The sequence below is a fragment of the Trematomus bernacchii genome, unplaced genomic scaffold (genome assembly GCF_902827165.1).
Source record: "Trematomus bernacchii unplaced genomic scaffold, fTreBer1.1, whole genome shotgun sequence".
Taxonomy (NCBI): Eukaryota; Metazoa; Chordata; class Actinopteri; order Perciformes; family Nototheniidae; genus Trematomus; species Trematomus bernacchii.
The window spans coordinates 11,946,429-11,958,717 of record NW_022987313.1 but is presented as its reverse complement, the minus strand read 5'-3'; the positions used below and the strand labels follow the sequence as shown (position 1 = coordinate 11,958,717).

The following is a 12,289-nucleotide window of genomic DNA, read 5'->3' as shown; positions in this document are numbered from 1 at the left end:
ACTTTTCCATCATGGATCTGGCATTCTTAAGCTTAGAAACAGAGAATTACACCACAACTGCAATTCAGGACACACGGCTGGATTTACAGCTCAAGAGGGTCATTTGAGAAATTACTGCTTATTGTTATTACAGCCTTCTCACAGCTTAATCTAAGTACAGAAACTAATCAAAGGCTAATAAGTAAGACAGATAAGACACAATGAGTGAAAGGAGACGCCAAAAGCCAAAAGTTATTCATGAACAGAATAATTGGGAACTGAAAAATAAAAGTTTGATGTAATTTTCCACATACAACCCAACGTTCTTGTTTTTACTCTTGGCTCATTTCCAAGTAGGGCAGGCATGAATCAGCAGCAGCCGTGGATGGAGTCTGAAGTGCTCCAAAAGTAATTAAGGTTCCTATTCTTAATTGACAACAGATCCAGCCCAGCGACGTTCCAAACAACAACCAAGTATGTGAGTATTAAAAAGTTTACTGTACGTAATAATGCCCAGCTTTCTGGCTGAACACACTGCGCAGACTTTGAGCGTGAGTGTTAATGATGTAGTAACAAAACAAATGAGTAGTGTTGCTCGGTCAAAGTAAACCCCATTAAAAAAAGGTTGTTTTTATTTTTAATGAGGTTTATGTAATAACTGCAGGTGTTGCTGGCTATTGTTGTCCCTCTGAAATGTTTTTAACCAACAGCCATCCCAAAGAAGAACACTATTTTTGTAACATTCTTGACCTTCGGGAAATACGTTAGGAAAGTAGCATTGAAGATGTATCAACATTGTATTTGTTGGGATCATTTTGACCAGAAATACATTAGTTTGGAACTCAAAAAGAGGTTCTCATTGACCTGAAGTGTAAAACATGAAGAGATCAGTGGGCGTGTCACTCTCGACAGATTGGAAAAGAGTCTTAAGCAAAGAGTTGGAACTCGTTCGCTTTACGTTTTCTTATTATTAACAGATGGTCCATGATTTTTTCAAATATCTGTTATAACAGAACAAAACCTTGGAGGTAATCAAGGCGATTCGCCATCTTGTGACTGTTTCTATCTGTTGTATGCATTTTGTAATGCCCTCCCTTGAAAACAATGGTTCCACCTAAAACTGGTGGAAATGCGTTCAGGTGCTTTGCCCCCAAAGAAGCATTCGTTAATTTGTCTCATGCATGAAAGAACAAAAACATTTACTTGCTTTCTGGTCCCATGTAAGTTTCAGTTTTTCAACATGCAGAACTATTCTGTTTATGACCATAGAGGGAGCTCTTCATCATCCTTTTGTCACAGTTTGAAAATCATGCAGCACTGGGGAAGACCGGTCTTGGTCATTGGTTTAAAACATGGCAATGAGTTCAGTTCAGCATAAAGGATCTGTTTATCTGAGCACAGTGAATGTAAAAAGGTAGAAAACAATAAGCTTACATATGATAACACAATTTATCAAGACATGGCACACAATACTGCCTAGTCAACCCTGGTGCTTACCTTTCAACATACAGACAAGAAAAAATACCACATAGGGGAAAAGTTATAATTCTTTAAAAGTAATTGAAACAATTCAGTGTGGAATCTATGAATCTGAAAAAATAAACAGCCACATTACCTAATAAATGTTCCTTTATCTGTCCAAAGCAATATAGCTACAGTACGGCCATTTTCAAATCCAATCCATCATTTTTGGGTCACCTGATCGTCATCTAGATTGAGATGGTAAATTGAAGCCATGTCTGATAAAGCACCTTGAGCTTTCATTAGGCTCCAGTCTGATAGCAGATGTTTAACATGTGTGTACTTATCACTAATATTGTGAGTTAGTTATCTTTTCCATTTCCGGAACAGATCCTAATCTTCCTGGATTTATGGTTACTGCTTATTTTTAGAGGTCATACTTTTATCTTAATACGGTGCATCATGATAAGAAGAAACTGTTTAGTCTTACAGAATCATACTGTGCGTAATCTACAGTGTTCCGGAAGAAACAGCTGCTGTAATTCAGAAGATTCATGTTTATATCATGACCTTATATACTAATATACACTCTGCAGTTGGTACAGTATGGAAGCTAAAACCTAATCTGGCAAAAATAAATATTTAGTTAGTTTGAAGAGTCATCTTCTTGGAAGAGGTCCCTGGCCATAACCCTAACCTGATGCAGAAGAGGTGGCATGATATAACTAACCCTTCTTCCCCCTAAAAAAATACAATTTGAAATATAGATCTCATCTTTCCTCTCTGTATTTGATTTTGAGGCATAAGATTAAATCTATCATTAGGCAAAAATAAATGTGCATGAAATGTATCTCAATAAAAAGCAAACAAGCGCACAGCATGTGTGAACAATACCAGAATTCAGAATTCCAGATCTGAAACATGTTTATAGACACTCACACTGTAGTCTGGTCATATTTTGGGATGACAGTTAGTTTTTTTATTAGCAACAGAGAGAAAAATGTCCTTTGTATTTTCCTAATATGTTTCCACTTTCAATGAAAACCAGATTTGTTAACCAACACACAACAAAGTTGTTGTGGAATCCCAAGGACAGCCAGCAGTATAACATTAAAACTAACAGGATCCACCCATTTCTGATGGACCCATACTTTTTAGGTTATGTAATGGGTACAATAAAAAACAGAAACAAATGGGCTGTCTTATTGAGACATTTTAGTGGCCTTAATATTACATTTGGGCTAAAGAAGGGGTCCACAAAGAAATGTCTTCACAAACGCTGACCAAATAGACACACCTCTACTAAACATTTAACAGGGGATATGTCTGCTTCTCCCCACAAAACCGTCAAAGTACATGCGTTATCCTCAGGCATCTCCCGCTATGTAACAATTAGAAGTTTGCTCAGAACATGAAGACACATGAGACGTGTTTAGTGAAGGTCACAAGCAATTACCCAGCCTGGTAAAAGCTGGCATGTCTCACATGGCACCGCTGCACGCCCTCATTAGGCGTGTTCTGCAGCTCAGAGTGGGTCTCGTGGCTATAAAAGAACTGAGCTCGCTGCCTCCCAAGCCTCAGAACCTCACCAGCAGGAGCACAAAGAAACTACACATCGCCACCTCTGGATCAGATAGGAGTGGACAAACCTTTTTTTAGTAGAGGAGGGGGGCTACCTGACCGTGGAATCGTTTCTTTACAGGTTGGGCTTGGGTTGCTTTCAACAGGATAAACATTGATTCCCGTTCCTAATGAGCAACACAGGGTTATTACCATTTAGTCTAAATTTGAAACTTTAACTTAATGTATTGGGTTTAACATTACAAAAATATCACCAATAGGTAAGACCATAGCTTCTCTAAATGTCTCCATTTGTTTGCATATTGTTTGCCTTTACTATTCGGATCCTTATGGGAATATAAGGAGCTGCTGGAGGCTTTTTTCTGACCTTGTGTACTAAATACACACAATCTGGACACTATCTAATAATTCCCATACTGACCACTGCGATCACTAAACTCATAAACACTAAACATAGGCACACAAAAAAGGTCTTCAGTAAAACACTAGGGTTCACCGAGTTGTAGAAGAGAATTAAAACCATGACAAAAATAAATACACATTCTGTTTTTGTCGTAAATGGGGAAGACACATTTATAAGAACATGATAAGAGATACATGTAATGTCCACATTGATGCACAATTGTAATACAAATAGTTATAAACCTAATATTTTACTTGTTGTCCTTATGCCAGGTATAGGCCTTGATTGTATTTTGTGTATACAGACAGACAGACAGACAGACAGACAGACAGACAGACAGACAGACAGACAGACAGACAGACAGACAGACAGACAGACAGACACACACACACACACACACACACACACACACACACACACACACACACACACACACACACGCGCTCAGCCCAGTCACTAATGGAACTTTTAAATTCGCCTTAAAACTTTAAAGACAAAGCACACTTGGGGGAGTGAATCCTTTGATGACACTTAAAACCAACATCAATATTTACCGACGGGGGTCGTCGCACCTTGCGGGCGTCAGGTGTCGATCGGATGACTTAACTCGTGTCTCATCTGAAAGCGATTTGGGAGAAAATGTCTCATCAAAAACTTTTAAGACCGGCGTCTGTTTGTGGACTATTAATAATCTTACTGAACTGAATAAACAATAACATAAAGAGAAATAATACATATATACGGGATGATCAGGCATACTGAAACCAGTGAAAGGCCGAAACAGCGGCAGACTTACATTGAGGTCTTTTAATATACATTTACCATTTAATTAAATTAATTGAAATTCAAGATTGCTATATACAAATAATGGCGAATTGTTCTTGTATCAAAATTATTACAATGTACCAGTTGGAATTATATGATCCCTTCATTCTAAAAATCTATTTGGAAACATATAGTGTCATTACATAATATGATTGATATAGAGAAACAGTAATCGATGGTATATACGTGACACGATTCCATCTCTCATTTCACCAGCAACAGTAATTCAATTAAAAACGTAAAGACATAATGACTTTAAGTGAGTGATCGTAATTAATCAAAACAAACTCAATAATAAGCATTTATCTACGACAGGTTATTACTGGGAAATCAATTATTTAATATGTACTGTTCAGCCTTTAAATATCCTTCTAACACTTCTTGTGCTGTCGTGTGCACGATGACTTTAGTAGTTCATAAGTCCCACGAGAAGTCGTTTTAAGATAAAGTGTTAAGTTTGTGTTTAGACCTCTGATCAAATGGCACCTCGGTGATAAAAGAAAAAATTGTGTAGTTGTAAAATAAGTCAGTGCATGTCATGTGGAATAATAATAACTGTTGAGTTGGCGTTAGTGTTTATACTGCAGTATTTATGTGGGCAGATATTGTATGAAAAAACTTTGAATCCTGGAAACTGTGAAGAGCCGTTTAAGATTGTTTTTGTTTTGTCACACAAGCTAACAAAGTGACGGTTAAAGAGTCGCACCTGATAACAATTAAGACTGGTGCAGCGTGTAATGTTTACGGAGATGATTTTATCAAACGTTATTATATATTAATCTCGTTTTTCACTCGATATATTTACATTTCAAAAATAAATTGCCAGGGTTAGGGTCAGGCCACCAGTATCGCATTGGCTTTATTTATACGGATCTCTGCTGTTTATCTAACCTGCCTATTTAAACTGTAGAAAACCCAATCTGCTGCCGCGCACATTTTGGCTTTTAATATATTCTAAACTGTATGAATTTAAGAGATAAACTTATATTGTATTAGTAACAATACGTTTAGAGACTGTGTGCATTTGAATATATCATCCATCTTGTAAAGGAGAAGATGATACAAAACAAAAATAAAAGTAATGCAAATTCAATATATACTAGCATGATATATAGCGAGACGTTTCAGTTTTGCATGAATTGTTAGTTTCCAGAATGTTTAAACTATTTTAGGTCTAAAAACTGAAATATCGTTCGTTAAGTGCAATTACATTAAATCTGAAAATGGTTACAGCCAACAATAAATGATAACGACCAACATGTTAAAATGAACTATTGCATGTTTAACAGTTAGGGGTACAATACAGGACGTATTTGATAATGTTTCTGAGTTAATAAAGCAGACTCGTTGAGAAAAACTATAAAACAAAAAGATACATTTAAGCGAAAATTCACCACCTTCTCATATTGATGTCAATTTTAAATGCAAGTGGGAAAGGTACTTTGTTTTCTAGTGACATTTTCAGAGATACTTTTACCTTCCCCGAGAAGTCCTACATTTCAAAAAGGTTGTAGCCTGCAGTTCCTCTGGTGTCCAGATGAGGGGGGTCCTGCCAGCTAAGGGAGAAACAGAACAATGTGCAGTGAGTCAGACAGCAGTGGCACTGACACCTTAAATATCACTTGTTTCCACAATTATTCATACTCAGCATCAGCAAAATATGAAGTTACATCCATTTAGCCACCACAACCCTGCAATGTGCATGCAAATACAGCATATAAATATGAAATATGAATGCTATCCAGACATCAATAGCAAATTGAGGCGATCTTCTTCAACTTCTCTGACCAGACCTGATGCTTTCCATGTGTCCTACTCCCAGATCTGGATGGTGAAGTGGCCAGGAGACACAGAGGAGAGGGGTGGAGGTGGAGGTGGAGGTAGTGGGGGATAAGGACACTGCACCTTGTTACCATTGGGTCGACTGTTAAGTTTTACAAGTAACGTTTTGCGAGCATATAAACGATACCTTCTAAACTTGCACAGGAAACTCCGAAAACATGCTGTGATAATGCATGTCTCTGGCATCCAGTCGATATGCCATAGTCTGGGCTCTACAGAGGTATCGATTACATGAGCCCCTCCATGTTTGATGCTCTAACACTGCCTTATAAAAACTCTAGTGAGCAACTTTCCCCTTTGCTCTCAAACTACTCCTTCAGCTTCAACACAGCTCAACTATGGAAAACAATGCAGACAAAAAGAGTATGTTCAATACAATTATTTAAATAGAATAGCCAATCAGATATTTGCACATCCCATCGACAGGTGGATACTTTCAGGTGATGCTACTTTTCTAATCAAACCGATGCACTAAAACATGTGTTTCCAATATAAAACGCTAACAATTCCAGGAAGTGTTCCCGTCCACTGTCATCCAAGTGCAAAACTATATGGTGTATACGTCCTCACCAGAAGGCTGCATGTTGGATGGAACGTTTCCCTTTCTGTTACTTCCCTTGTGCAAAATATTCAAGGAGGCTGCACTGCTCCGACCGGGTGGGGTTTGCATTGGCTGACAGCGTTCCCAGCTCGGGACGAACCAATGAAAGCAGAGCAGAGGCTCGGCGTATAACAGCGAAGATTGACGTGGAGGACGCGTCAAATTAATTTCAGCAAACGACGGACTCCCCGGGATAACTCCAATTTGCTTTTATCGGATGAAGATCACTTCGGTGCCATTCTACCTTGCGGTCACTTGTTTCCAAAAAAACAAGAAGGGGGCGCGCTGCACTCGGAGGCGATTTTAAAGAGGTCTATTTTTCCTCTTGTGGGGCTCATTCCTCCCGTTCCCCTTCCTTCTCTTGCCTTCTCCCGGACGCATTCAGCAAGAAGGGGCACCTATATTCCCTGGCATCTCGAGACGTATAGGCAAATGGGTAAGCCCGCGTTACCATCTGCATGCTTCACTGGCAGGGAGCTTATGGAAGCGTATCCACACTCACCACGCCTGCGTAAAGACAGAAATGTTCCTTTTTTTCCCTCTTCAACTGCAGATAATTTGCAAATCAAGAGTGTCTTTTTTTTTTGCACGACAACTTGTCAAGTTTACTCCATGGTGGATTTTTCCGGCTCTATTCAGCAGGCATTGTTTAAAGCTTTAAATCTTTAAATGGAACCACACCACCAATTATCCCATGGAGTGAGTCTTTGAAGAGCTCTCGAGTGTCAAATCCTCAACTTCGCCATTTTTATGTTGTATTTTTTGTTGTGTATGCAGGGCTGGCGGAGAGAAATCTGAGTCAAATTGTTAAAAACTTTTATAAAGTTGCAAAATAGCCTTTGAGGTTAGCTGTCTGTGTAGGCTGACACATGTTATGGGATAGAACTCTGTAACCTCAATTTGTGGTGAAAATTACAGGAGCTGTATGGCCTGTGTCCGCAGCCTGAACATTTTGTCTTTTAACAATAAATACATATAATTATTCTAAGAAATTATATTTTGTGGCAGAGGAAGTGCATCAAAATGACAACATGATGATAGTACATTGTAACATGTCAGAAATGCATGTGTACTCACTTCATGCAGAGTAAATATATGTCTTTTGTGCCTCCATTCTCCTGCAGAGCAAAACTATGGAGAGGTGAACCAGCTCGGCGGTGTGTTCGTCAATGGGCGACCCCTGCCCAATGCCATACGGCTAAGAATAGTGGAGTTGGCCCAGCTGGGGATAAGACCCTGCGATATAAGCCGGCAACTCCGAGTCTCCCACGGCTGCGTGAGCAAGATTCTGGCGAGGTACAACGAGACGGGTTCCATCTTACCCGGTGCCATCGGTGGAAGCAAACCGAGAGTCACGACGCCGAACGTGGTGAAAAATATCAGGGATTACAAACAAGGAGACCCCGGGATCTTTGCATGGGAGATCCGGGACAGGCTTTTGGCAGATGGAGTTTGTGACAAGTACAATGTCCCGTCGGTTAGCTCGATCAGCAGGATTTTACGCAACAAGATTGGAAATCTCTCCCAGCCCAACCAGTATGAGAGCAGTAAACAAGGCTCCGCGCAGGCCGGGCTCTCCTACAACCACATTTACCCGTATTCCTACCCCAACGCCATGTCGCCCACTAGCGCTAAAATGGGCAACCATCCTGGAGTACCGATGACGGCTGGACATATGAGCATATCCCGGGCCTGGCCCTCAGCACACACCGTCAGCAACATCCTCGGTATACGAGCCTTTATGGATTCTTCAGGTGAGGAAAACAATCACTTCATGCCCTGTGAGAAAGGCCTCTGTGTTTTCACACCACAGCTTTAATAAACCCGAACAGCTGGTTATTGTTGTGTTCTCCAGCATGATGAATTGCAACATTACATTACTGGAAACTGGCAGGACAATGTGTCCATTACAAGTGGCACAGGCCTCCGTTTCACCATTCAGCCAGAAAGCAGTAAGGCCACTCACAATAGGCCTTTTCATGGGATGATGCATTTGCAAACACCTTGCTCACCTGCTTTATCCCCACTAATCCCTCAAGTAGTCATTACTGCCATTTCTCTTTGCCTTTCTGGTCCTTCAGTCATTGTTAGTGTTAAGTCACCTGGTCCAGTGTTTTTTTTTTTACAACGATATCCAAAAATAACCTAGACAAAATGTTTGTAAATGTTGCCTTTTTTTTATTGAAACAGCTCGACGACATATTTGTATTTGTAAGAGAATTTTACGTGATGCAATATAGGGCTTTATTGACAAGACAGTATAAACAATTGTTAACATATATTATTAAATTAGGGAAACATATTTATAATAATATATATAATATGTATTTGTTGTTTCCTTCGTTTTTCTGTGTGTTTTGTTTTTGATTTGATTTGTTTCACTCAATATAGACTCAAATCTTGCATCACACCTTTTTATAAACAATTACGGACTTTACTATAATGATAATTTCGTTATTTCATGATGTCATTGTTTAAATAACTCTCAATTATATTATTTTTGATAAGCCTGCTGTTTTGAAAATGAAATACATTTTAAAGCCCAATTTCTTTTGTCCAATTTATTATAGGCTAAACAGAAAAAAAGACAAAACCTATTCATGTAACTACATTTAAAAAAAGCTACGTGTAAAGAATTACAAATATTGATACTTGAATTTACTTAACACATTATAAAGGAATGGAACCGCACTTTTTTGTAGCATTTTTTACCTTTAAACATTTTTGACATGCACTGACTGTTTCTAATTCAGCCATTGCTGGGACGGACGGATATGCACAGAAAATGGAGGACTGGAGCTGCGTCAACAGAGCAGCTTTCCCCGCGGCTCACTCTGTCAACGGGATTGACAAAACAGCCATTGACGCTGACATAAAATACGCTCAGGTAATATTCATGTGTACATAATGTAACGTGTATAGGCCTACATCAAATGTGTAGGCTACTCTGTATTCATATCGCCATAATATTTTCTTAAAATGAATGATTCTAATTAGTGCCAACATGGGCAGGTAGCCTATATAGTAAAGTAGTGCTCTCGCTCCAAAGGCCTGTGGCATGGATGTGAAAAGTTGTCATATCAGGGACCCTAAACAGAGTCATGTAAGGCCACAGAGGGCTCTGCTTGATCAGATTGTACCCCTGAGACTCCACAGAGTATTATTACTGTTGATTAAGTGTGCTGTTTTAGGAATGAGACGGACTGACATCTGTGTATACTCCAATTAGTCTTATATGCTGAATTAAATTAGAGTGAATGTGGTGTATTTCCTCCCGTCTTCCTTTAAACCACTTAGTGTTAGAGAAGCTGGAGGCCACATGTCACTGTCACATTCTATTAGAACATTTTCCGGGGTTTTGCTGATTTTGTCCGTGTCTTATCTGTTTTCTGCAGCCTTCCTCCGCACTGTCCGGTTATGTCTCCGCGTGTGCGTACTCTCCCTCCAACCAGTACGGGGTGTACAGCGGGGCAGCAGGCGGATACGTGGCCCCGGGACACCACCACTGGCAGCCGCAGAGCCCGGCCCTGTCGCACCCAGGCGGCGGGATGGGCATGCACGCGGGGGAGATCCACTCACCGATGAACTTCAAGCACCAGGCCCGAGAAGGTATTGGACCACGATTTAATATGGAAACTGGTGACAGATGTGTCCAATCCTTTAAAACAAAACATGAACACTGGGGTGCTGTTGCTTTAAATTATATTTGGTGTATAAAATATATTTTCCCGATATTTATTCCAATAATCCAATGAAGTGTCTAAAACACCCAGCAAATGTTCCCCAAACTAATTTTGTTGATTGTTTTTCGTTACCATCATTGTATGTCATTTGTTTTTGATATTTTAATATTCTTAAGATATTCTCACATTTGTAAAATATAAAACAGAGTGTTAGACTATTTACTTCGATCAATTAATTATGACAACTGTTGGCAATCCCTTTTTATCAAGTTATTCCCGCAGCCTCTCTCTCACTCGCTTTCGCAATAAGCAACGACCGCAACGAGTGTAAACATTTACCAAACCCCAAATGAAGCCTAATTATATGTCAGTTATTAAATATTGACCTACCAGACTTGGCATGCGAGGTGGTCTGGGGACATTTTTACGCAGTATACATAGAATGGAAGAGAAGCCTTTTTGAGACTGTTTGTTAATAATTACGTTTTTTCTGATAGAGCGGAGCTTAACTTTTTAGAACTTGTAGGAAAATGAATCTGATTCTATCTCTGGGAGTGAACACAGATTTTAATGTCTTATTTGGGTTTTGCAGGAGACAGAAAACAGCCCACTCCCCTGAGCAAGCAGCAGCAGCAGCAGCAGCAGCTGCAGCTGCAGCAGCAACACGAAGACTTGAACAGTGTGCATGGACTCAGTCTCCCTACCTCATCATCATAACCGGGACTTATACCACCTTAATAACGAGACCGAATTAAACTGAACTAATTTCAACAAATCCAACAGTAAGTCTGAACACTAACGGCTTGTTTCCCGAGTGTTTGCAGTTTAGTCAAACACAGGCCCATTCACGTTCATTGTGGATGCAGTGACCGACCTTCCTCGCTACATGAATGTAAGCTGTTTCTTCTTTTGAACACTTCATATTGCTATTCTCTCATGGAGACTGCAGGATCTTTTTTTTTGTTGGAGAATACATTTTTTATTCCAACCTGTCATTGATGTTTTATTATAAAAACCAAGGGCTATTCTGTAATCTGCCGTATATAATATTATCTTAATTTGTGACCATGATCTCGATGCTATACAGTGACGATGTGAACAAAGAGATAAATTGTCTAAATGTAAAATATTTGCCAAAGCTTTAATTATATATTTTTATAATTTCCTTGTAAATATTAACTAAATAAAGGCTTTCTTAAATGCCATTTGTTGTTCATATTGTTGATTCATCCCATTGGTTATAGCCTATAAATCATTGAGGTTCGGTTTTGATTATGTCCGTTTAAAGAAACAGAAATAACATAGAAAACATTAAACTACAGTTAGGCTACTGTAACTCCAGAAGCGATTTCTTAAAGGTTTTCCTTAATTCATAAAAGTAAGTGACATAATGTATCTGAATGAAAGTTCGATTTTGTAAGGAATACTGTGTTTCTTTTTAATCTAAAACGGGTTTAATAATGCATTTAATTCGTCCTATAATTAGCGAGTTGTTTGCACAACTTTTGATCCTGAGTGCATTTCAATATATTGGGTAATTTTTCTCATTACTTACTTACTGGGCAAAGTAATATCTTGACTCAGGTGTTACCACAGCTAAACAGACTGGGCGCCTCTGCTGATGCTATCTCTCTTGTAAATGATACCTGCCATTATGGAAGTCAGAGATGTGATCGTGCACGTTAATGAACGATGTGCACGAGAGCAGCTGCCTGTCCAAATCCACCCACATACAGCAGCAGGGTTATGTTTTTTCCCGTATATAAATTATGAGTATTTTTCCATACAGGCCTAAACTGTTCTCACACACGTTTAGTCCTGTGCTCTAACGAAAACCCTTCCCCCAGATTTCCTTGGTGAATTAAATTCTTCGTCACTAAATATTATTGCCAACTTCTGCTGCTTTATCAATTG

At 39.2% G+C, this 12,289-nt stretch overlaps 1 protein-coding gene across 1 annotated transcript; it reads left to right on the top strand.

Annotated features, from left to right (window-relative positions):
• Positions 1–6,856: 6,856 nt before the first annotated feature.
• pax1a (paired box 1a) lies at positions 6,857–11,580 on the top strand. The gene is made up of 5 exons (XM_034118342.1): positions 6,857–7,128; positions 7,817–8,446; positions 9,446–9,579; positions 10,088–10,301; positions 10,968–11,580. Exons 1-5 carry the CDS (start codon positions 7,125–7,127, stop codon positions 11,090–11,092), a joined length of 1,107 nt encoding a protein of 368 aa, XP_033974233.1. The 5' UTR covers positions 6,857–7,124; the 3' UTR covers positions 11,093–11,580.
• The last annotated feature ends 709 nt before the right edge of the window (positions 11,581–12,289 follow it).

Bases quoted from the DNA above. Each gene is read 5' to 3' on its own strand.
- pax1a (XM_034118342.1), top strand. The intron at 8,447-9,445 runs GTGAGGAAAACA...TTTCTAATTCAG, and splicing joins AGCCTTTATGGATTCTTCAG to CCATTGCTGGGACGGACGGA. The intron at 10,302-10,967 runs GTATTGGACCAC...TGGGTTTTGCAG, and splicing joins CAAGCACCAGGCCCGAGAAG to GAGACAGAAAACAGCCCACT.